The sequence below is a fragment of the Rhinoderma darwinii genome, chromosome 1 (genome assembly GCF_050947455.1).
Source record: "Rhinoderma darwinii isolate aRhiDar2 chromosome 1, aRhiDar2.hap1, whole genome shotgun sequence".
Classification (NCBI taxonomy): domain Eukaryota; kingdom Metazoa; phylum Chordata; class Amphibia; order Anura; family Rhinodermatidae; genus Rhinoderma; species Rhinoderma darwinii.
This window is the reverse complement of record NC_134687.1, coordinates 435,137,907-435,165,202: the sequence shown is the minus strand read 5'-3', so window position 1 is coordinate 435,165,202 and position 27,296 is coordinate 435,137,907. Positions and strand designations below refer to the sequence as shown.

The following is a 27,296-nucleotide window of genomic DNA, read 5'->3' as shown; positions in this document are numbered from 1 at the left end:
CCATTAGCACACTAGGGCCACATGTGGGATATTTCTAAAAACTGCAGAATCTGGGCAATAAATATTGAGTTGTTTCTCTTGTAAAACCTCCTGTGTTACAGAAAAAATGAATTAAAAATTAATTTCTGCAAAAAAATTGACATTTGTAAATTTCACCTTTACTTTGCTTTAATTCTTGTAAAACGCCTAAAGGGTTAAGAAACTTTCTAAATGCTGTTTTGAATACTTTGAGGGGGCAGTTTTTAAAATTGGGTCATTTATGGGGGATTTCTAATATATATGGTCCCTGATAAAAATAGCCTTTTGAAAATGTGAGAAATTGCTGCTAAAGTTCTAAGCCTTGTAACGTCCTAGAAAAACAAAAGGACGTTCAAAAAACGATGCAAACATAAAGTAGACATATGGGAAATGTTAAGTAGTCACTATTTTGTGTGGTATTCCTATCAATTTTACAAGCAGATACATTTTAAATTTAGAAAAATTCTAATTTTTGCAAATTTTCTCAATTTTGGTGTTTCTCACAAATTAAATATTTAATTTATAGAGAAAACAATCTCTGAATCGCTTGGATAGGTAAAAGCATTCCAAAGTTATTAGCACATAAAGCGACACGTCAGATTTGAAAAATGAGGCTCTGGCCGGAAGATCAAAAGTGGCCACAGCGGGAAGGGGTTAAAAGTATAATGTTGCCCTATTACAGCTCCCTACAACTCGTAGATTGTATGGAGCCGTAATATCGCCATGTGAATGAGGGTATGTTCACATGCTTAACCAAAAATGTCTGAAAATACGGAGCTGTTTTCAGAGAAAACAACCTCCTGATTTTCAGGTGTTTTTGAAGCTGAAAATGAAGCTTCTTTTAATCTGGAGCTTCTTTTCAAGCGTTTTCTGAGGCGTTTTTTGAGGCATTTTTCATAGAGTTCAATGGAAAATCGGCTCCAAAAAATGCCTCAAGAAGTGACCTACTACTTCTCTTTATGGAGCGTCTTTTTTAGCTCCGTTTTTTAAAACCGAGGCGTAAAAATACGCCCCATATGAACTAAAGGCTGTTTTTCCCATTGATTTCAATGGGCAGATGTTTGTAGGCGTTCAGCTTCCGTTTTTTTAGGCGTCTTTCGAGGTGTAAACGCCCCAATATACGCCTGAAACCACTGCGTGTGAACATACCCTAAGGCTGAATGGTGATTCAGATCATTATGGGGCCTTGCAATAGTAGGTCAGTTATCCAGTGCTGCCGTAGATTTCCTTCTTCGTACCACTGTTGGCCAGTAGCCCAATATCGCTATGTGTTTAGGATAATATTATGAAGATCAATCTATAATCGCCCTTTAGATATTGCTGGTGGGATTTTGTGTAGTTTTTATCTCCAGATGCCTCCTGGTAGGGCTGTGGCCCCCGACTTTGTGTTGTTTATTATCATCATCAGAATCAGCAACATACTAATTCTCCTCTAATCCACTTACCAAAACTATCAGTAAATTACCTCAATTTTCCACATGACCTAATGTCTTCATTTTTATATAGACAACTTTTCGTCTCTTATTAAACCCTCTCACTCCCTGCCATGAATCTCCTGGCATGTTCTCCTAGAATTCATATTTACAGAAGACCATGCTGTGATTTGGCTATTTTAGCCCCCACCAATGCCAAATGACCAAAACTTTTTCCAAGTTTTATCCAGCTTAACGGTGAGATACCTATAAAAGAATTAATATTGACAGAGATGTAAGTAGCTGGCTCTTCAAAAGGAAAGAAAGCCACCTGGTCTCTGTGTGACTCCTGCCGCATCTTTAGAATTGTGCCAATCCTCTCCACCCCCACAGAGGAAGTGACATCTCCTGGTCACCATGCTCTGCTTGCTGCTGGTTCATTAACTGCATGTTGTATTTCTATTACATTCGGGAAAATGAGCGGGGATTGTAAAATGTTTCTTCAATTTATTTTTCATTTGTTTCCTTGTTGGAAACAAAGTAGACTGGCAATGTTATTTTGTCATATGTTTTGTGCAAAAACATCAGACCCTCTTCTTCTTCTTTTTTTTTTTTTTTTTTTTTTTTTTTGTTCTTGGATTTCTACTGTATTCACTAAAAGTGACAGAAGGCTAAGTGTAAAGTGGACCAACGGGGCAACATTTGTATTTTGTGATTTCAGTAAGTTTGGTTCGTATACAGTTGGCTTGTATCAGCAGATGACCAGTCACAAAAAAATTCAGTCATAGTGTACAATAAAAAAATGGACAGCCGACCATAAAAATGTGGTGAATAAACAAAAATCTAGACACTTATCAAAGGTTATGGTATGTATGGGAGTCCTATAGGGGGAGGGGGGGGTCACCCACTAATGAAGAATACCATGGTCTTGATAGTATTTCCACTGCAGGGAAAATGTATGGCTAAGCCAGTTACCCAGATGTCTGATCTTCAAACGGACTGAATGGGGTTTTCAGAGAAGCGTCACTGGCTTTTCCCTGGCAGGAATAACAAAGCAGTGGAAGTCCCCGGACAGAGCATCTGTCCATGTATTAACAGTGACACCACCGGATCTTCCCAATAATACTATTGTTAATAATAAAGCAGTGGCTGCAGCCGCCGCCAGGTTCTAAGCGCTTAGGCGGCCGGGTTCCCTCTTTTATTTCGGGTAGTGCCCCTCCCCGGGGGCGGTATTACTAGTTCTAGCTTTGTTTGACACAAACCCACGAGAAGATGCTGTGGCTGGATCTGGCTTCTGACACGACCGACTGGATTCTAGAGTTTGCTATGTTGTCCCCCTTGGATCCGTCCTATGCAAGCAACTTTAGACCTATGAGCTGTTGGAGGTGCAAGTTGATACAAGCTACAAGCGTTTACCTCTGACAGAGGCCTGCGACGTATCTCACTGTATACAGTACATACATTGCCCGTAGTGTAATCTGCTATCCCATACGTTATTTTTTTTTGCAGTATACAGATGTAAGGCAAAAAAAACACCCTCTAAATTAACTGCCCAGTCATGGCTATCATCCAGCGAAGTCTCCATTATCCCCACTATTGTTAATTCCAGTTCATCAATGTAATTCTGTAGGCTTCGCGCATTGGTTAGCAATTATCCTTTTGAACTATTCTGACCCCTCTTTCCGTTCCACCCTCCATTTCATTAATAAATAACAATCTCCTATCTACACTATCTTGCTCTCTATAGTTGCCACCAGGCACGACACTTTAAACTAGGACTGGGCGATTTTGCCCAAAAATTAATTCTAGATTTTATTTTTTTCAACACTGGCCGATTTTTTTTTTTTTTTTTTTTTTTTTTTTTTTTGATTTTTGAATTCGATATTTTAATTTTTTTCTCCTGCTTATTTAACAGTAATACCAAGAAATAATTTAATAAATTCTTATATATAACTTTTCAACATGTATTGCTATAATTATTGTACGTAACTTCACAACTTTTAACCTCTGCAAATACTTTCTTTTATCATAAATACAATTGGAGAAATGTCTATCTAATTGATTAACTTCTGTGTTCCCCGGCAGGGAACAGGTTAACATTATCTATAATTAATGATGCACTACATGAACTAACAGTCCCGTCACGACATTGCCGGACTCACACGACAGTGATTGGACCATGGTACATGTGAACGGGATTCCTGGCATCATAGTAATTTAGGCTACAGTCACACGACCGTGAAAAAAAAAATGGGCATTAAAAACTGATCAATTGTTAGTTTTTCTTGTCCATTTTGCATCAATGTCTCCAAATTCTCATCCATTTCCAGTCTGTCTTTGAAGATGGATTTAATTTGTCAAGGTAGATAGTGCCACGTAGTGCCACGCCCCCTTGCAGATAGCACCCCCACCCCTATGTAGATAATACCCCACATTGTAGATGGCAACCCCACATGATCATGTAGATCTCCCCTCCACTTGTAGATCGCACCCCCACCCCCTTGCAGATCGCAGAACCACCCGCCTCTCTTGTAGAGAGCTTAGCTGTGAATTAATCAAATTAATCCAGCCCTACTTTAAACACTTCTCCAACCTCCTAGCCATCTTCTCCCCCAACACTGCGGCACTCTACCCATTTTGGTGCAGCCCATCCCTACTGTAGAGTCAATAGCCGACAGAAGTCGGCCCAGTTCTCAGAGAACCTAAACCCTTCCTTCCTGCACCAATTCTTTAGCCACTTGTTTTATCTTCCTAATTTCCCACGGTCTCTCTGGTGTGGTACAGATAGTATTTCAGAAAATACTATATCTGAGGTGCTTGCCCTAAGCTTAAAGAGGCTCTGCCATCACATTATAAGTGCCCTATCTCCTACATAATGTGATCGGCGCTGTAATGTAGGTAACAGCAGTGTTTTTTTTAATTTAGAAAAACAATCTATTTTCACTAAGTTATGACCTATTTTAGCTTCATGACTTTCTTAATGCCCAACTGCATTTTGACCAAGTGGGCGTTGTGGTGAGACTTATGACGCTGACCAATCCGCGTCATACGCTTCTCTCCATTCATTTACTCTGTACATAGTGATGCTACGTTGTTCACTATGTGCAGCCACATACACACACATTAACGTTACTGAAGTGTTTTGACCGTAAATAGACATTTCGTCCAACCAGGACGGGATGTCTATTCACAATTTCGACACTTCGGTAACGTTTGTGTGTGACTTACAGCACAGCACATCGAGATCACGTTGTGCTGTCATTTACAGTGTGATCTCGCGAGATTACGCTTGCTGTGCTGGAATTCACACGCAAACAGTTTTACCTAGCTAGCTGCCGTATCTTCCTGCACCTCCATGCTACTACCATCCTACCCGCATCTGCCCAAGCATAGTGAGCAGCCAACTATGTATCATTATAACATGTATCATGATAACATCATATCGCAATACTATGGCCCTCTTTAATGATTCCTGAAGCCCCACCTAATGTTTAACAAGATAACAAAACAAAAATGAGTCCAATAAGTTAGTGTTCAAAACGCTCTTTCACGCTCCCACACTCGCTTTCTCAGTTTGATTCAAACTTATCTACAGTATATTTTGCGACTGGTTGTAAAGGACAGAGTGATGTGAACAGGGCCTAACTTATTAAGTACAATGCATTACTTATCTTGCAGAGATCCTAATTTATAGCCCGTATTCTAGTCCAGAATTGTTGAGACGTAATCCTATAATACAGTGAGGGAATTGCGCAAGTTTTTATGTCTGTTTTTTTTTTTTTTTTTCTATATGTAAAATGTTAAAAATAGAACATATACACATAGCAAGTAAAGTTGATTGATGTTTTTCATCCTCTGTATTTCAACATACAATAAGCAAGTTGCCAGGCAGCCATAGAACAGGTAGTATGCGCTCTCTTAAATGCCAAACGTTCTTTTGACACTAATTGGTTTTGGAGCCTTGAAAATTATTGAGGGCCCTTATTGCCATAGAGATATGAGTTTCAATTGTACAAGTGACCCAGTGTCACTCTGAGATAAACACATCATTATTTATCGTATGAGATTATTTATAGTGTGAGATGCCCATAATTCATCCTATAAAGGCTAATAGGCGTACACAGATGGCAGATCTAGGGACCTTCTTTAGGTCCCCGGCTGCCGTGGAAACACACCTTAACCCGGCGACTACGTTGCGTGGGTGCTGATAGGGTGACACAGAGAGCCGCTTCTAATGACCATGCCATCTAAGGGGTTACACTGCCGGGATCGGAGTTATATCTGTACCCGGCCAGCAGAGTGTATTATTCAACTGATGCCCCCTGTGAGCGGTGCGTACACAGCTTCTGTGCCCGCACCATCCCCACGCTGCACATTTACACTGCTCGGAGCAAAGTACTTAGCACCAGTACTGTAAATGTATGGCGGATGGTGCCAAGGGGTTAATATCTCTGTCACAGATGCAGCATTTTCCAATACAATGTGTTACATGGTGAGAACTGTTTTGGGGTACACTACTGTACATGCTGACGAGCCTTTTTTTATATTTTCATTTTCTCTAACTTATTGGACGCATTTTTGTTTTGTTATCTTGTTAAACATTAGGTGGGGCTTCAGGAATTGGCAAAGAGACCGCAATTGCCCTAGCAATGCGTGGTGCACGTGTCCATATCACAAGTCATGATGAACAGAAAGGGGAAGCAGCTCTTCGAGACATCAAAAAAGAAAGTGCAAGCATGAACATCCGATTCTGGAGCCTAAATTTGGCAAATCTGCAAAGCATCCGCGATTTCTGTAAGGAGTTTCTGAAGAATGAAAGCCGTCTTGACATCCTTATTAACAATGATGGTGAGTGACACCGTTTGGGTTGATATCCTCCATGTTCAAATGTAAAACTGAAGAGCCATGAGAACTTCGACCAGCCTCAAACTTTTACTAATCACAGATAAAACGGAGCCCCAGCAGCAGGTATTAGGACAAGTTTCAACTTAGCAAAACGCACCCTAACCCAATTCTGCCTTCCCACACTGATACATGTTCTTGCAGGGGAGCTGTATAATAGCAGGTGGCTGTCAGTGCAAAATTACTGGCTTTTTCTAAACCATCGTTTTCCCCTTGCACATCACGTTCAGTAGATCTGCTATCTTGCATCTCCTTTTTTTTTTTTTTAATGCAAAGAAGGATTTGCATCTCTGCACAAGAGTTTCATTCCCTAACATTTCCTTAGAGAATATTTGCTCTCTCCCTAGTGCCATAATCCAATCCGCCTTTTAACCCCTAGACGCACCAGGACCTACAGTTACTGCGTGGTTCCCGGTGCACACTGTTGGCGATAGTGTGCACCGGGAAGCGGGAGGCCAGCTGTCCCCAACAGCTGACACTCCACTGTTGCCGATCAGCGGCTCATTTTAGCTTATTTCGGCAATTAACCCCTTAAATGCGGAGATCGATTGCAGTCGCCGCATTTTAGGGATTTCTAGCACATCAGCAGACCTCACCAAGAAATCGTGAGGTTTGCAGATGGCTAGCATGGCGACCGGAGGCCAAGTAATGGCCTCTGTGTCTGCCATGTACGGAAGCCTATCAGGACCAACCTCCTGATAGACTTTCTGTCAGAGTGACAGGAAGTCACTGTCGTTCCCGACGCACACTGTGTCAATGACCATGTGCATCGGGAACCGGGAGGTCAGCTGACACTCCACTGTTGCCGATCAGCGGCTCATCACCACTGATTTCGGCAATTAACCCGTAAATGCGGCGCTCGATTGCGATCGCCGCATTTAGGGGGTTTATAGCACATCGGCAGCCCCCATGCAATTGTGGGGGCTGTTGATGCTTGTGATGGCACCCGGAGGCCAACCAACGGCCTCCGGGTCTGCCATGTATGGAAGCCTATAAGGACCAGCCTCTGGCTGGTCCTCGTAGACTCACTGTCAGGGTGACTTACTGCCAGAGTGACTGGTAGTGTAATGTATTCTAGCAGCAATCAGAGCTTCAAGTAAAAAAAATTAATATTTTTTTTTTACAAAAGTGTAAAAATAAAATTATTTTTTTTCCTATAATAAGTCTTATTATATGAAAACCTTAAATAACAGTACACATATTTGGTATCACCGCGTTCGTAACGACCCAATCTATAAAACTATAATGTTATTTTTCCCACATGGCGAACGCAGCAAAAAAAACAAACTAAAAACAATGCCAGAATAAAAAATTTTTTTTTTGGGTCACCACCCCTCCCAAAATATAGAATAAAAAGTGATCAAAAAGTCGCATGTACCCCCAAAATAGTACCAAAAAAAAACTACAACCCGTCCCGCAAAAAACAAGCCCTTACACCGCTTTTTTGACTGAAAAATAAAGAAGTTATGGCTCTCAGAGTATGGTGACACAAAAAATAAATTATTTTATAAACAAGTGATTTTATTGTGCAAACGCTGCAAAACATAAAATAAACAATATACATATGGTATCGCCGTAATCGTACCGACCCGCAGAATAAAGTAAAATGTTTAGTGCATAATGAACGCTGTAAGAAATAAAGAATTTAAAACGCCAAAATCAGTTTTTTGGTCACCAAAGCTCTAAATAAAAAGTGATCAAAACGTATGTACGAAAAAAAGGTACCAATAAAAACTACAGCTCGTCCTGCCAAAAATAAGCCCTCACACCGCTCAATCGACCAAAAAATAAAAAAGTTATGGCTCTCAGAATGTTGATACAATACAATTTTATTTTTTTTAACATAGTATATTTTACTACTTCTACAAAGAAAAAAGTGTGTGTGTGTGTGTGTGTGTGTATATATATGTATATGTGTGTATATATATATATATATATATATATATTAGTATCACCGCAATCGCATTGACCCGTAGAATAAAGTTAAGTTGTCATTTTTACCGCACGGTGAAAGCAGTAAAAACGAAACCCAAAAAGCAAAGGAGGAATCAGTTTTTTCCAATTTCACCCCACAAAGAATTTTTCTTTTCGGTTTCTCAGTACATTATATGGTACTTTAAATGGTGTCAATAGAAACTACAACCCTTCTCGCAAAAAATAAACCCCAACACCACTCTATTAATGGAAAAATAAAAAAGTTGTGGCGTTTGGAAGGCGGGGAGTGAAAATCTAAAATGGAAAAGCAAAAAAGGATCAGTCCTGCAAAGGTTAATTCATTTCTATTAAAAAAATAAATTATTACCACATGTGGGGGTATTTTCACACTCGGGAGAGATTGCGTTACAAATTTAGGGCGACTTTTTATCCTTTATCCCTTGTGAAAATGAAAACATTTTAGTGGACAAAAATGTTGATCTTCATTTTCACGGCCTAATTCTACTAAATTCTGCAAAAAACCTGTGTGGCATAAAGGCTAACTATACCCCTAGAAAAATTCCTTGAGGGGTGTAGTTTCCCAAATGGGGTCACTTTTGGGAGGTTTCCACTGTTTTGGTCCCTCCAGTGCTTTGCAAACACGACATGGCACTGAAAACCAATCCAGCAAAATCTGCGCTCCAAAATCCAAATGGCGCTACCTCCTTCTGAGCTCTGCCGTGGGTCCAAACAGCAGTTTATTACCACATATGGGGTATTTCCGTAATCGGGAGCAGATGCTTTACAAATGTTGGGGTGCATTTTCTTGTTTCTCCAGCAGATCCAAGGAATAAAGAAGAAAAAGATTTTTCTAAAAACTACTGAATGCTGAAAAGTGAGTAATACAGCTTTGGGATCGGTGGTCTCCAGCACTACTTATGCTTCCCTCAGATAGGACAGCATAAATCTAGTGACCAATTCCATTGAACCGATTAACGCACCAGGACGTGCCTTTACATCCTGGTGCAGTCGTGTAAGTATGGAGCGGGCTCACGCGCTGAGCCCACTTCATACGCTGCGGGTGTCAGCTGTGTATTACAGCTGACACCCCTCACTAACAGCCAGGAACAGAGATCACTCTGATCCTGGCCATTTACTTAGATGCCACAGTCCATAGGACGCGGCATCTAAGCCTTTAGAAAGAAGGGGGTGGCAGTGTGATCGCGGGATGCTGATGGTTGTCATGGTAGCTCGGGGGGGCCTAATGAAGACCCCCAGGACTGTCGCCTTTCTGCCTCTGTTAAGCCCTCCTCTGGCAGGGCTTAACAGAAGCCTGTAAAAATGACAATGCCCTGTGATACATTAGCGTTGCAGTGTATTGTACCAGCAATCTGACGATGGCTGGTTCAAATCCCCTGCAGTTTACCCCCAAAAAAAATAAAAGTTTAAAAAAAAACTTTTCCCCATTTTTTTTTCCCCCTAAAATAATGCTTAAAAAATGTTAGCATAACATAATATTAAAAATATTACATTATTTAACCTATTCGGTGGACACCGTAAAATTAAAAGCGCCCAAATTGCTGTTTTTTTGGTCAGCTAGGCTCCTCAAAAAAATGGACTAAAAAGTGATAGTTGCATGTGCCCCAAAATGGTACCAATAAAAAAGGTAATTTCGCCCAAAAACAAGCCCTCACACTGTTCAATCGACGGAAAAATGAAAAGTTATTATTCTCGGAATGTGGCGATAACTTTTTTTTTTTTTTTTTAAAGCGACTAGTTTCTATAAATAAGAAGTGGAAAAACATAAAAAAAAACATTTGGGATCACCGTAATCATATCAACCCATAGAATAAAGAGTGTCCCCTAAAAACAAAACCATACCCTCCCCCCCTAAATAGCACAATCTCTGTTTTTTGCCCATTCCACCACACAATTATTTTTTTTTCACTTTTCCAGTACATTATATGGTACGTTAAATGGTGTCATGAGGAACTTTAACTTGTCCTGCAAAAAACAAGCCTTCATACGACTGTCGATGAAAAAATAAACAAGTTATTGCTTTTGGAAGGCGGGGAGGGAAAAACCAAAACAACAAATGGCTTGTACTTTAAGGGGTTAAAGGAAACCTATCACCTACTTCGTGCTGAACTCCGAGAGCAGAATTCAGTAGCGATGGGCACACTGATTTCAACATTGGGTTTGTTATGTAGGAATATGCTGTAGTTTGGCTTCTATTGCAGCACGCTGTGAGCCAAGAGTTCGGCGTATGCATGGGCTGTGGCTCTGAGCGGGCAGTATGAAGTACACTATATGGATAAAAGTATTGGGACACCTACACGAGCACTTATTCCATTCTATTCCAAATCCATAGACATTAATATAAAGTTGGTGCCACCCCACCCCCTTTGAAGCTAAAATAGTTTCCACTCTTCTGGGAAGCCTTTCTAAAAGATTTTGATGCGTGTTTGTGGTAATTTTTGCCCATTTGTCTAGAAGAGCATTTGTGAGGTCAGACACTGATGATGGATGAGAGGACCTGGTTTGCAATCTCCATTCTAGATCATACCAAAGCTGTTCGATGGGGTTGAGGTCTTGGCTCTCTGTGTGGGCCAGTAAAGTTCTTCCACACCAAACTCACCCAACCATGCCTTTATGGACCTTTCTTTGTGCACTGGGGCACGGTCATGCTGGAACACAAAAGGCCTTCCCCAAACTGTTCCCAGAAAGTTGGAAGCTTACAATTCTCCAAAATGTCTTGGTATGCTGAAGCATTAAGATTTCCCTTCACTGGAAATAAGGGGTCTTGATCAACCCCATAGTATTAGCCCCCTCCCCCAAACGTTACAGTTCGCCAAACCCAGACTTGTTTATTAGACTGCCAGATAGTGAAATGTGATTAGTCACTCCACATAACGACGCGCTTCCACTGATACAGAGTCCACCACTACAAGTGTGTTGGCTTTTTTCCCAGTATTGAGAAGTGTAAGCGATGAAGGGGAAGCAGCATGAGACCGATATTGGTGGCCTATCCTGAGCATTGGCCATCAACTTTCTCTCTTCGGAAAACCCCTTTTAGGTATCTTTATTATCCACTAGAGCAGTTTTTACTCGTGTTTTGTAAAAGGGGTTTTCCTATCTGAAGCATTTATGGAATATCAACAGGCAAGCAGGCTCTTTCCGTACATCCCATAGACTTTAATGAAGAGAACCACGCTCCAGGACATCCAACCCTCCATTGAAGCTGATGCTGCAAGCAGCAAATATGGATCAGGGAACCACCGTTTTCCTTGTAAGTGGGCGTTCTAGAGGCAAGACCCCCCCATCCATCCGGCATCTTTGGTATATCCTAGGGATATGCCATAAAAACTTCAGATGGGAAAACTTCTATAAGCTAATACCAGGAGTAAATCCTAAGTATAAGAAAAGTATATAGGAATGATTTATACTTCACTACTTTTTTTTATTTTTTTATTTTTTTTTAATCCTTTCTTGGGTTTTGGCTGAAAAAACTGCTCCAAACTGCACTGTGGGAACCTGGATTAAAGGAGTCCAAATCAATTTCAAACGGTTTTAAACAGATCAACAAGTGAAAAAGGCAATGTACAAAATAATGACTCAAATCTCTTTCATTTGAATTTTTATTGACCTCTGTAAAGTATGATGATGAATCTTTCTTGAAATGCACCACTGCTTTGAACACTTATCTCATGAATTATTTACTGCTCCTGGTAATGGCACGTGTCGTGTTTTCTATTTGCTCTCAACAATACACAGTCTAATCACATTATTATGACCACCTCCTACTTTCAGGCGAGAAACCTCAAACACCCTGCAAACACTGCTGGATGAACACAAGCTGGTGGTGGCAGTGTTACAGTCTGGGGAATTTTTTCATGGCATTCTCTGGGCCCACTCCTACATATGGAAGGCACTCTGAACAGATTTGGGTATTAATCCATTGTTGCAGATCGCGTCCACCCACACATTCTGTTTGTCTTCCCTGGGGCAGATGGAATCTTCTAGCAAGACAATGGGACATGTCACACGGCTAGAAATGTCCGACAGAGGTTGCAAGTTCATGACTGACATCTCCAAGGACTTCCCTGGCCCCCTAATTCGCCAGACTTGCACCGAATTGAGCATCTGTGAGACCACCTCGATCGTCTTGTCCGCTCTATGGATCCTCCCCCACGCACCCTCCAGTAAATGTGGGATGTACTGCAGTCAGCATAGTTCCAGATACTTGAGACATCCTACCAGCGCCTTACTGAGCCACTCCCAGCCCGTCTAGCTGCTGTCCATGATGCACACGGCGGTTACTCTGGATATTAGCTGGTGGTCATAATAAGGTGACTCGACTTTATATACCGGTTTACTGTTTCTTCCACCGTTTGGTTGCAGGGCAGTGATCAGTATAGGGGGCACAAAGGAGATCTTTCCTCTTTTCTGCACCTAGCAGCATGGTGGTCAGCCTCCTGCCCTACCTAGTCCTTGATCCTGTCCCCCACTCGCTCCTTATAGCAAGTCTATGTAAAATAGCTCCGTTTTTCTTCACTCCACCACCATGTCAGTCACCCCTTCTTCAGAAGACTTTCCTCCTCTACAGACACCTTTTGAGCCACACTAAGATAAAGGGTCTCTGTCTTCTAGTAAGGTACATAGTAGCATGTTGCATAGTTTTCTGTCCATACATATTCCTGACCATGTACTCCTCTAGAATCGAGAAGTTGTTTGCTGTCAGTGTGGTAAATGTTTTCTTTAGATTGGATATAGACAAAATCAACACCATCATTGTCATCCACCAAAGAGTCTATCAAGAATAGCCATCTCCCTCCTGACCCATGTTGGCCACATTCCTGATAACGTCCATAAAATCTTGCCTATCATACTTTTCTTAGCGCCTCTTCTCTTTATTCCTATATTCTTGGTTATTTATCAGTCCGTTCAGCTTCATGAGAATGTACTCTGCTGAAATATCACCATACAGTAAATACTAAAAATAAAATCATAAGAAAATGGCGCAACTGGTTTTTTTTTTTCTAATTCCAAGCCATTCTGATTTTTTTTTTTCCAGCTTCCCAGTACATCACACACAATATTAAATAATGCCATTAGAAAGTACAATTTGTTCTGTAAAAATTAAACCCTCGTATGGCGGTCAACGAAAAAATAAATAAATTATGACTTTTTGAAGGCCGGGAGGAAAAAACAAGAGCTTAAAAACTAAAATTTTTCTGGTCCTAAAAGGGTTAAATCATTATTCATAAAATCCTCTACATGCAAATGTTGTTTTTATCTTCTTTTTTTTTTTCTTTTTTTTTTTTTTTTTTTTTTTTTAAACCTACTCACATGTTGTACTGTACTATGTTGCAGATTTTCAGTGGGAAATCTACCACACCTGAACGTTGCCTTATCTGTTTGTGTTCACAACTCTTAGGCCCTGTTCACATCTGTGTTAGGGGCCTCCGTCGCAGATTCCACCAAAAATACTGAAAACAATAGCGTAGCATGCTGCGCTTTTGTTTCCAGTCAATTCACAGACACCCAGTCAGAAACCCGACGAAACTCATTAAAGGGGCTGTCTGGGCATGGGGTAATTTTTCATACTGATGACCTATCCACATGACCTTTGACCATTTTGCTTTCTGGCGGTCTTTCTTCCTCGCCTTAGTGTATAAATAAGGCTGGAACCGCACAGTCTGCATTGGCCTGAGGAAGACGCCGGTGCGGCGTCGAAATGCGTAGCCTGTTACCAATAAATCCTTTATTTCTTTACCCACTGGAATGGTTGTGGATTATCTTTAAACCAAGCAGCGCCGTTGGTCCCGTTTTTCTCAACCTAATCGCACTATTACTTCATTGCCGGAAGACTACATTACTTTACATGTATGTTCTATACATACTACATTACTTTTATATGTATGTTATATACAGACTACATTACTTTACATGTATGTTATATACAGACTGCTACTTTACATGTATGTTCTATACATGCTACATTACTTTACATGTATGTTCTATACATACTACATTACTTTACATGTATGTTCTATACATACTACATTACTTTTATATGTATGTTCTATACATACTACATTACTTTACATGTATGTTATATACAGACTACATTACTTTATATGTATGTTATATACAGACTGCTACTTTATATGTATGTTATATACAGACTACTACTTTATATGTATGTTATATACAGACTACATTATTTTTCATGTATGTTCTATACAGACTACATTACTTTATATGTATGTTCTATACAGACTACATTACTTTTCATGTATGTTCTATACAGACTACATTACTTTTCATGTATGTTCTATACAGACTACATTACTTTTCATGTATGTTCTATACAGACTACATTACTTTTCATGTATGTTCTATACAGACTACATTACTTTTCATGTATGTTCTATACAGACTACATTACTTTTCATGTATGTTCTATACAGACTACATTACTTTTCATGTATGTTCTATACAGACTACATTACTTTTCATGTATGTTCTATACAGACTACATTACTTTATATTTATGTTCTATACAGACTACATTACTTTATATGTACGTTATATACAGTCTATATTACTTTATATGTACATTATATACAGTCTATATTACGTTTATGTATTTTGTTTGGAATGGAAGGATTTATAACAGGAGGAGTGTATAAATGTGTTAATTAACAGGTTTTTAAATTTGGTTCCCAGTAGAATATGAAATGATGCATTTGTTTCAATAACGCATGTGTCCACTAGATGGGGCTAAAGGTGTGTTGCAAATTAACTAAGGCACACAGTATTGTAGTCATGCCAACAAACTTATTTAGTAAAGAACACATTTGTAAAACTTATTTAAAATAAATTAGTAAATTACTATTTGAGCAATTTGCTCTGCATTTAAAACCAACAGAAGTGTTGCTAGCATAATTAAATTATGTCTGTAATCACGGGCCGTCCACACAGCTACGGTCGTGTGCATGACGCCTTATGCTTTATCTACTTGAAGGGGTTGTTCCATTTAAGACCTCATGCACACGACTGGAGCCGTGTGCACAGCTGTGATTGCAGGCAGTGTCATCCGCGGGCCGTCTACAATTCACGGACCGCGCACCCACTGATTTTAATGACCTCTTGGCCAATGCATGGACCGTGGAACCCACGATCGGGGGCATGGGCCCATAGAAATGTATGGCTCCTCAATTTGCGGATGAATTGCAGACGCAAAAAACACATTCGTGTGCATGAGGCCTTAATCTTAGTATAAAAACACTGTTTATTAAGAAACTACCTGTTTGGTTTTTTCCCCAAATTATATTATTTATAAAAAATGTTGCTGTAGCGAGATATTCTGTTTTTTACTTCTAATGAATGGTGCCCGCTGTTCAAATCCTTTCCTTATAAGCATGTCTGTCTATTGAGCGGACTGACGGTAGATACGCACACGCATACGCCGACTCATTCATTTTTATGGCCCTATGCACACGACCGTAAGTTTCAAGTATCCAGGCAGGGGCTGCGAATCCGGATCGCAAAAACTCCGGACCAGTCATTTTACGGTCCGGATGTCGGGCTTCACTAAAATGGGAAGATCATTTTCTTTTCTTGTGAATCCTGACAAGTTTTTTTGCGGTCAAATGGACTGCAACGGATCCATGGTTTTGTGGCCGTAAAACCACTACGGTCGTGTGCATGAGGCCTAATTCTGTCCCACCGCCCGGATCCTCCTTTCCATTATTGGTGTATTTATATTCTGTACAGTGATTTCTAGCCAATAAGAATGGCTTTCTTCTCTGCTCGTCAGGGAAGAATCTGAGTGTTTGCAGTAGCAGGGCAATATCCACACTGGAAGGGAACATGCAACTTCTGTTGTCGAAGAGCTTTTTCTTGTCCGCTAACTGACAACTGTGTATACTCCACATCTTCACTGACAACTATTTCTACAGCAGTGGGGGAAGGGTGGAGTGGGCGAGAAGCACACGCAAGGGGTTTTGGTAGTTGTAGGTTAAAAAAAAAAACTGCGATCACGTGTCTGCCCTTCGGCCAGCCTATAATTTCGATATTTATCTATAAAGGGGGAAACTAAGAAGGTTTTTAAATTCGGAAAGGTTAGAACCGTTATATACTTTAAAAATGGTTGTAAACATGTTTGAATACCTATTTTAGGTTCACATACAGTTTTTTTGCAGACAGAAAATTCTGCCTCAAAAGTCAGTTTGGAATTTTGAGGCAGATTTTGATCTACCTGCACGCCGTTTCCTGCACTTTTCGCCCGCGGCCATTGAGCACCGATGGGCAAAAATGCAGCAATGCCTCCCATAGAGGCGTAAACGCCCGAAGATAGTGCGTGTCGCCTCTTTTTCCCGTGAGACTGTTTTTCCGCTCACGGGAAAAAACGCCTCCGCCTTCCATTGAAATCAATGGGAGGCATTTTCGGCTGTTTTTTTGCGCTTTTTCCGATGCGGTTTCCACGTCAAAAAACCTCATTGGTAGACACCGTACCATGGGTATAGGCCCTTTCCACTAGGACGTGACACTAGGCAGAAAATGAATTAGCTCTGCCCATGCAGGCCATACTCTTTCAACAGAAACTTTATAAGGCTAGGGCTACACGGCAACTTTTGGCTGTGACACAGGTCCGCTGTGTACCCCTGCGTACGTTGTAGGTAATTAAAGTGAATATGACTGCATTGTGACCTTCGGGTTTCTAGCCACTGTCTGGTAGTGGTCGCAGCAACCCGCGGGTCGCAATGTGGCCACATGCACGTGCATGCAGTGGCACACAGCATCTTTGGCCGCACCCTAGCCTTAATCCGTTTTAGCCTAGTGTGCGTAGGAGGTAGACAATCTCAGATCTGATGCTGTTTATTATTTACTTTTATTTTCTATCCTTTGCTGCAGGTGGGTTGTCAGACTGCAGCAGTTTAGTTAACCCCCTGCAGGGGCCAGTAAACCAGGCAGTACTCTGCACTGCACTTCCCTCTCCGCTGGTCACCTAACCTGTTTTCTGTGGCTATAAAAATCCCCACACACACACTGGAGACTCTATAGGGGGTATGCCTTAATAGAGTCCTATTTAAGGTGGCACACTTTATTGGGATAGTAAAGTCCCTATGTGGAGTCATACCTTGGGGAACAATGTGGTACCTTATTCCTCGCCGGCCATCGAGACTTACGCAGCATATGGGGCGATTCTGCTCTTGTTAGTGGTAACTGAGCGAGCACCAAGCTGTGCCAGTTTTGGGCCACCCATGCTACTTGTCCAGTCAGCGCTTCAAGCCGGGTTCTTTACTCTGCCTCTTAGCTTACATTGGTGCTAGGCCGCAATCCTCGGCTCCACACACCACGTGACCTGGTGGTCGCATAAACCTGGTGGGCTATTGGCCAGGCGGCATTGCTTGATTGGATATCTGGGAGAAGTCTTCTCTGAGGAGGTGGGCTTAGAAGCAGGGCGGCAGTTTCCAAACCGTGGGCTGCTGAAGAGGTGGTCCTTTCTTTTCCTGCGGCGTTGCTTCAGCCAGATTCCGAGTGATGGCGCCGTTTCGCTGTTGCATAGAATGGGGGCACTTTAAAGCTCTTGCTCCAGGAGCCATTCTACTTCAGAATCTTCAACATATCCAGTCGACGACTTTTTTTTTTTTTTTTTCTCTTGTATGGATTCGTAAATTATTTTTTTTTCTATGTGCAGTTTCCCCATGAGTTCACCCTTCCATCTGACACTGATGCTTGTCAGATAGTTGTCTGTTTTTCTGTTCCCCTCTCCCTTGTGACATGTCTCTTCGGAGGATCCCACCAGGCAGCCAGCAGAGGTAAGCATGGCTACATACTATGCCTCCGGCGGGTGTAATAAAAGGTTTACATGCGGCCAGCCTACCCCATTCTGCCCACAGTGTCTGCAATCCAGTCCCATTAGGATTCTCCTCCCCCTCCAGGATGTGGCACCACTTAATAGGCTAAGTCCTTTGCTCATGCCTCCGGGGGCATTTCCAGATTCTCAAACCATGCTTGTCTTTAGAATGCTTGCCTTCTCAGATAGCGGCCAAACTCAGTGACCCTCCCTTGGATAATAAACAGTCTACCTTTCGTGGTAGATCTCAAAAGAGGTGCAGAAGTGCCAGGGACAATTCATACAAAGGTTGACCCCATCAACCGTTCTCTGGCAGAGGCACCCTTACAGCGCCAACGAAGCCAAAGCTTATTCTTTCCAAACCATAGCGAGTTTGAGGATGTTTTTTTGCAAAGACTAAAAATATCCTGACTGGCTGTTTTTAAACTCCTCATTACTACACTGTTTCCATTCTAGGAGTGATCAAAATTGTCAGTTTCTCCTTCTGTAGATCTGCCAATCTCCTTGCCATCAAAGAGCATCACCATCCCACTGTCTGAAGCATTATCACTCAGTTGACCCCAGGGGTGAACCTACCCCCTCTGCTGCCTGAGGCGAACTATAAAAAGGTCTCTTCCCAAATCTATCAGAGTTTTCTCATTACTAGCTTTACACATCAAACACGTACTATATATAATTTTTTTTCAATCGGAAAACATTTGAGGTTTATTTGTTAAAGTGCTGTTTTGAAGTATGGAAAAGATTTAAAGCATTATTCTTACTGTCGTGCAGTGCAAATTGTACGGTCTGCACTGCACTGCCCCGCATCTCTCCTAGGCAGCCAGTCTCATTTGCGGCGTCACTCTCCAATTACATTCAAGCCAGTCCAGGATGGATCACGCTTAGCGCTGTTTTGAAGCGGCACGTCCTGGGCTGGTTTCTATGCTCTACCTGCTGTATTGTAGTGGTCTGCCTGTGCTGGCTTGATGCAAGTGGTGGATTAATATGATCTAAGCCCCTGGGCTGTACACAAGTTATGGGCCCACATCCCACAGGTAAGTATCACCTACATGTCAAAGTACATCACATGCCACTCTGCAGACTATCTCTTAGCCTGATCATCTGCTACCACGCTCACACTTCCCCACAGCCCCCACCACAGTCATTTACATCGATTGTAAGACCAACATTACCAATAATACCACCATACGTTTACTGAATAATTACCTTATAGAGGTAGATGCCAGTTACAAATAGATCTGCAGACCATATAAGTGATTGCAGTATAGTTATATCTAATGACTCACAGGTGACGTCTTATCAGATAAGAGTTGTTCACTTTCACCTTTTCTTCATCCAGCCAAACCCCAATGACAACTTCTCCCACCCACAATTTCCTAGGCCCTGCAGAATATAACACAGATATCTTTGGGTCCTTGCTTTTATAGCACACTCCCTAACTATTCCCTACCTCTACACAAACTCCCTATACATCGTGGCCCAGACGGTAATAATTCCTCCTCTAGGTGCCCCACACAGTAATAGTACATACCCCCTTTTGTCCCCCCTAAAGGGCCCACATAGTAAGTGCTACTTTTGTTCCCCTACACAGTAATCGTTTCCCATTTACACCTTACCCAGTGATATAGCCACTTTTAGTTCACCCACCCATTAATGGTGTTCCGACTCAGTACTAATACCCCCTTTATCTCCACACAGTAATAATGATAGGACATGCCGCTTTTTTTTTCCATGCGAAGGGCTAAAAGCCGCCCGGGAAAATAAAGTGCAGGGTCGTTTATTGGCGCTGATTCAGTCGTGGTTTCCACGTCAAAATTAGCGCCAACAATTCTGTGGGACCTACGCCTTATACTTCTTAAAACACTTTTTTGTTATTTAAAAATAGTTGATATGGACATACTGTCCATGTTGTAGCTCTTGTATGTATATGGTTTTTTTTATGATCTTGACTATCTTTCTTCTTTTTTTTTTTTTTTTAATTATAGGTGTGCCAGCTGTGCTAGACTGGACAAATAACGGATTCAGTATGTGCTTTGGAGTCAACCACCTGGGACCATTCCTTCTCACCAATCTCTTATTAGAACGGCTAAAAAGTTGTCCTCCAAGTCGCGTTGTTAACATCACGTCTAACGTTCATAAATATCAAAAACTGGACTTCTCTGACTTAAACTACAACATAGTGCCACTGTTCACCTACTGCCGGAGTAAGTTGGCAAATGTCTACTTTACCCAGGAGATAGCTCGACAGATGGCAAGGCATGGAGTCACTGCATGTGCTGTTCATCCAGGTCAGGAAATGTTTCTAATGTTGTTACCTCTCCGTATTGTCGATATATATGATCTGTTATTTTTCAGGTCATGATTACTACACATATGTAACCTGCTCCCTCCTAGCACAATGACCATTAATGTGACTGATGTTTCTTTGATAATCCTGGGATATGTCATTTATCCAAGGCTAGCCATTATACATGAGCGTTGTAAGTGTAGTAGAAGAAAAACAGACAAGTTAGGACTTGCATGCCGCTCATTCTGAGTAACTGAAAGGGGCTTGTTCAAAATAGTAGCAGTGAGGAGTAAGGGTATGTTCACACGAGGTCATTACGTCCGTAATTGACGGACATATTTCGGTCACAAGTACCGGACCGAACACAGTGCAGGGAGCCGGGCTCCTAGCATCATAGTTATGTACGACGCTAGGAGTCCCTGCCTCGCTGCCGGACAACTGTCCCGTACTGTAATCCTGTTTTCATGAGGTCATAAACGGCTGTTTGGGCACACAACAGGGCTTCGAAGGGAAAGAGCGTCATTTGGCTTTTGGAGCTCAAATTTAGCAGGAATGGTTTGTGGAGGCCATGTCACATTTGCAAAGCCCCTTAAGGGACAAAACAGTGGAAACCTCCCACAAGTGACCCCATTTTGGAAACTACATGCCTTGAGGAATTCACCTAGGGGTGTAGTGAGCATTTTGACACCACAGATGTTTCATAGATTTTATTAATATTGGGCAGTGAAAATAAAAAAAATCCTTTTTCTTCAATAAGACGTAGCTTTAGCGGAAAAAAAGCGCCACAATGTTTGTAAAGCAATTTTTCCTGAGTATGGCAATACCAGATATGTGATCATAAACTGCTGTTTGGGCACACGGCAGTGCTCAGGAGGGAAGGAGTGCCATTTGGCTTTTGGAGTCCAGATTTTGCTGGATTGGTTTCTGGTCGCTATGTCGTATTTGCAAAGCCCCTGTGGGACCAAAGCAGTGGAAACCTCCCAGAAGTGACCCAATTTTGGAAACTACACCCCTCAAGGTATTCACCTAGGGGTGTAGCGAGCATTTTAACCCCGCAGGTGTTTTGCAGAAATTAGTGTGCACTCGATGTTGCAGAAGATTGTATTTTTTTTTCCATAGATATGCCAATGTGTGGTGCCCAGCTTGTGCCACCATAACAAGACAGCTCTATAATTATTGTTTTGTATTTCCCGGTTTTAGAAATACCCTGCATGTGGCCTTAATCTTTTGCCTGGACTATCGACAGGGCTCAGGAGTGAGAGAGTACCATGTGAAATTGAGGCCTAATTTGGCGACATATAAAGTATTGGTTCACAATTGCAGAGGCTCTGATGTGAAATAATAAAAGAAACCCCTGAGAAGTGACCCCATTTTGGAAACTACACCCCTCAAGGCATTTATTAAGGGGTGTAGTGAGCATTTTCACCCCACAGGTCTTTTCCATAAATGATTGCGTTGCGGATGATGCAAAGTAAAAATTTTTCCCTAGATGTGACATTTCAGTGGGAAATATGTCGTACCCAGCTTATGCCACTGTAGACACACCCCCCCCCCCCCCCCAATTGTTGAAAGGGTTCTCCCGGGTATGGCGGTGCCATATATGTGGACGTAAACGGCTGTTTGGGCACGCTGTAGGGCTCAGAAGGGAAGGAGCGCCATTTCGCTTTTGGAGCGTGGATTTTGCTTGGCAGTAGTTTTTGTTTGGAGTATTACTGGTATTTCAGTTTATAATGTGGGGGCATATGTAAGCTGTGCGGAGTACATCAAGGGCATAGTCAGGTGGTATAATAATGGGGTAAACCATAAAATAATCCATAAATATTTGTTACGCTGTGGAGCAATCCTTTCTGCACAGGCCGGTGTCGCACTGATAAATGGTGTCCTTATCTCCCATTTGGTCCACACTCCGCACCTTTGCAGTTTGGGGAACTTTGCTGGGAAGTGCTGTCCTGGTATAATACGGGCACCCTCGCTTCCAGCGGATATGTTTTGGCCCTCCCCGGTTCCCTAATTTTAGGACCTTGATAAATCGCCACTTGAAACGTTCCCTTTGGGCCGGCATAACTGTGTATTTTTCTTTCCTGACTTATTGGAGCCTTATTTTTCATAGACGTAGTGGTATGAGGGCTGTTTTTTTGTGGGACCAGCTGTCGTTATAATTGTTACCATTTTGGGGTACATGCGACTTTTTGGTCATTTGTTATCCTTTTTTTTTTTTGGGAGGCAAGGTAATCAAAAATCAACAATTCTGGCATAGTTCTTTTAGGGTTTATTTTATACAGCGTTCACCATGCGTTATAAACTACATGTTAACGTTATTCTGCGGGTCAGTATGATTCTGGCGATACCTAATTTATAGCACATTTTTATGCTTTACAACTTTTTGCACAATAAAATGACTTTTGTAAAAATAATGTATTTTTTCTGTCGCCATGTTGTAAGAGCCATAACTTTTTAATTTTTTAGTCGACGGAGCTGTATGAGGGCTTGTTTTTTGCGAGACTAGCTATCGTTTTTATAGGTACCATTTTTGGATACACGCAACTTTTTGATCACTTTTTATTCACATTTTTTTTAAGACCGTGACCCAAAAAAAAGCAATTCTGCCATTGTTTTTTAGGTTGTTTTTTACGGTGTTCACTGTGCGGGATAAATAACGTAATATTTTTATAGTTCAGGTCGTTACGGATGTGGCGATACCAAATATGTATGCTTTTTATTATTTTAAAAGACTTGATAAGGGAAAAAGGGCGATTTGTGTTTTATGTTATTTGAAACTTTTTTTATTTTATTTTTTTACAACTTTTATTTTTACTCCCTTTTTTTTTATTTTTTAAAAACACACTTTTTTTTTTCTTTTGTCCCGCTAGTGGACTTCTAGGTCCAACTGTTTGATATTCTAATACATTGCATTACCTATGTATGTGCAATTAGAACTGTCAGTTATTCACTGACAGCAAGCCGATCAGGCTCCGGTCGGGGCCTAATCGGCTTCCATTGTTAGGCCTCCTGTTGCCATAGTAGCAGTCGCCAGCCTTGCCATCGCATGGCAGGCCGCTGATTTGCTACAAACCACTTTGATGCAGCAGTAGCATTGGATCGCTGCATCGAAGGGGTTAATGGCAGGAATCGGTGCTAGCTCCGGTTCCTGCCAATACATCGGGGTGTTTGCTGTAACATACAGCGGACACCCACTGCTGATGACGTTGGCTCAGCTTCTGAGCCGGAAGCTGAGCTGGCGCTATCTTGCCGATGGTACCAGAAGCCTTCTAGGCCCCGTCGGAGAGCGGGGCATAGAAGGCTTCCGTTGCTGGCAGACCGGGAGGTAAGTATTAGGCCTCCGATCGCCTTTGCAGCCACCGGCAACCCAGCGATCACGTTTCTGTGGTGCCGATGGCTAAAAACTCCTCACATGCTGCGATCTCTATCGAACGCAGCATCTGAGGGGTTAATCGGCCGGATCGGATGCTAGCTACGGTACTGGCCGATACCTCAGGGTGCCAGCTGTAACATACAGCTGTCACTCGGTGGTGATGGTGCGGGCTCCGCTCCTGAGCCCGCACGATCACCGCGACATAATGGTACTGTGCTTTATGGGAAGCCCTGCCCGGCAGCTCCGTATATATACGGCGGATGTCGGGAAGGAGTTAAGGTAGGAGGGTGGAAAATGTTTCACATGTTGGTTATAGTGCATTTTCTTATGAAATACTGGGGAAAATTGGTCGTTCCAGACATTGTACTGATTAAAAAGTTGACTAGAGAGAGAAAAACATATAGAGAAGTGTAGCAAATTACAGGCTACTCCGCTAAAATGATCTCAAATGCGTTGAAGTTGCAACCAAAACCTGAAAGACGTGGAAGGAAGCGGGGAACTACTGTTTGAATGGATCGAAGAATAACCAAAGTGGCAAACGCTCAGCCAATGATCACCGCCAGAAAGATCAAAGAAGATGTGAAGTTACCAGTGAGTACTGCTACAATCAGAAGACGATTGGGTGAAGCCAAGTTACCGGCAAGAACTCCCCACAAAGTCCCGTTGTTGAAAAAAAAAAAAAGGCATGTACTGAATAGGTTAATATTTGCCAAGGAACACATTGACTGTCCCAAAGAGAAATGGCACATTATTTTGTGGACTGATGAAAGCAAAATTGTTCTTTTTGGGTCAAGTGGCCGCAAACCGTTTGTCAGACGACCCCCCCCCCCCCCCCCCCGAGCTCTGACTTTGAAGACAGTAAAGATGGTGCTGAAAAAATAATATGGGGATGTTTCTCATACCACGGTGTTGGGCCTATTTATCTCATACAAGGGATCATGGATCAGTTTGAATCTATCAAAATACTTGAGGAGATCATGTTGCCCTATACCAAAGAAGAAATGCCCTTAAAATGGGTGTTTCAACACACTGACTCAAAACACACCAGTAAGCGAACAACATCTTGGTTATAGACAAACAGGATTGAGGTAATCGCGTGGCCAGCCCAATCCCCTGACCTTAATCCCATAGAAAACTTGTGGGGTGACATAAAAAATGTGGTTTATTAGGCAAAATCCAAAAACGCAGAACTGCTGTGGAATGTAGTCCAATCTTCCTGGACCGGAATACCTGTTCAGAGGTGCCAGAAGTTGGTTGACTCCAGGCAACACAGATGTCAAGCGGTTCTAAGAAACCATGGTTATGCCACTAAATATTAGTTCAACACCTACTAAGATAGTTGGGCTAATACATGCATATAGCAACTCAAATGAACCATGAACACCTATATAAGAAATCACACATAAACCATTTCTAGCGAAAAATAGACAATATTTTATTGAAAGACAAAATCCTTAAAAATAAGTACATTGGCAGTAACATTACCTATAGAAAAAGGATCCCCACATAGGTCGGGTCCCACAGCCTCTATAGTAAAGTGCAAACAGTGCATGCAAAGACTGGTACATAAGTAATACGATGAATATGGATAGGAACCATCCAAAGCAAAGTAATATAGACAACCAGACAGCAGAAAGGTACAATTAAGGAGGCATACAGACCAAAACTATGGGGGGGATCAACCCCAACACGTGTTTCGCATGTAGAGTTATAAACTCTCATGATCCTAATTCCCAATGTATCCGTTTAACGGATACTATCAAAGTCCATCGTAACAGATGCCATTGTTAGGCATTCGTCAGTCTATGTGAAAGTCGGGAGCCTTTTCCTAACTTATACGTCATGTATGTAGGTGTGTATGTATATAATTATACATACAGTGCTGTGAAAGTTTTTGCCCCTCCCAATTTCTTCTATTTTTTGCATATTTGTCACATTTTCTTTCAGATCATCAAACTACTTTTAATATTCGCCAAAGATAACCCAAGTAAATGAAAATGCTGCTTTTAAATTATTTCATTTTTTTAAGAAAAAATGCTGTTCAGTCCTACCTGGCCCTATGTGAAGAAGTAATTGCCCCCTTATCTACTAAATCAATCAGTTAACCTAATTTAATTTAAGGGTTTAAAAAGACTCTGCTACTAGTTTAGTAATGCCCTATCTCCTAGCTAATCTAATAGGCGCTTGTCACACTAATAATCCTAGTGACAATTGTGTCCCAAAACGTTTATTATTTTGAAAGACATGAGCTCTTTTCTAAATATGCATATGAGACTACACTAGCCAAGTAGGCATCAACACCAGCGATTCTCAACTATTGTGGTATTGTGTACGTTGACCTTCACTGATGCAAGTGAGGCAGTTCTTTAGATGTTCGTCTGGGTTCTTTTGTGACCTCCTGGATTAGTCGTCGGTGCACTCTTGATGAACTTTTGGTAGGCCGGCCACTCTAGGGAAAGATCTCCACTTTCCAAGTTTTCTCCATTTTGTGGATAATGGCTCTTACTGTGGTTCGCTGGAGTCCAAGAGCCTTAGCAATGATTTCTAACCCTTTCCAGACTGACAGATTTCAGTAACTTTGTTTCGCATCTGTATTTTAATCTCTTCAGAATGTGGCATCATGTGCTGCTTTTTGAGACCTCCTAGCTGGCTTCACATTGCCAGACAGGTTCTATTTTAAGTGATGTTTAGATTCAACAGGTCTGGGAGTAATGCCTTGGTGAGGCTACTGAAAATTCAGGGTGTATTCACACGGTGCATTTTTGCCGCGTGGCATGTTTACTGTGACTTTACCCTTTCACCTATGACAGCACTTCTGGAGAGACATCCCATTTGCTGAACGGGAAGCCTGATGGTTTAAAAAAAAGGACACACCCCTCCACACACCCAGTCATGTTTCCTGTCCTCCAGATGGGATTGTCCTGTGGGTCAAGACACTCTTTCCAGGATTGCAGACCCTCCAGCAGGTACTCGTCTGTGTTCCTGGAGGTATTCTGAAGGTGTAAGTCTCTAAAGGAGCAAGCTTAAGTCTGGGGCTGGGATCCCCCTCCTCTCCCGGTCACCGCTTCCCTCTACGGAGATGGTAAGATCCCGCTGTGGGTGGGGCTCCTCTGGGGGGAGAAGCATCCCCTGGGGTCAGGCCTGGCTCAAGTTTGGAGAGGGAGCCAGGACTCGTGGCCCAGCGTTCGGCCACTTCCAGGTCCCTGCAGTGACCACTTCCGGTCGCGGTGCACGTCACGAGGGTGATACATGGACGTCCCAGGAAGTGCTGTTCCGGCAGCCCAGTTGGGGATACAGCGCGTCTGAGCCTCCCCAGCCAATCCTAGGCCTAAACCAAGATGGCTCCTTTTCCAACTAAGCAACAAGTATGGAAGCTCCAGGAGAAGCAGCAGGACGTGCCGAACGACCTGAGCGATCAGACCCAGCAAGATCCTTCAGTACGGTACTTTAAACGGCATGGAAGCATGGTAGGACGAACAAACCCCTTTTTTTTTTTTTTTTTTTTTTTCATTTCTTAATTTT

The 27,296-nt window shown here is 42.0% G+C and overlaps 1 protein-coding gene across 1 annotated transcript in view; it reads left to right on the top strand.

The window, feature by feature from the left end:
• The window catches only part of LOC142743277 (retinol dehydrogenase 12-like), a 47,749-nt gene that overhangs the window by 8,863 nt on the left and 11,590 nt on the right, over window positions 1–27,296 (top strand). Inside the window, exons 3-4 of the mRNA XM_075853891.1 lie at window positions 6,036–6,278; window positions 20,100–20,402. Of these exons, the coding sequence (XP_075710006.1) occupies window positions 6,036–6,278; window positions 20,100–20,402 (546 nt within the window). The remainder of the gene's footprint in view (window positions 1–6,035; window positions 6,279–20,099; window positions 20,403–27,296) is intronic.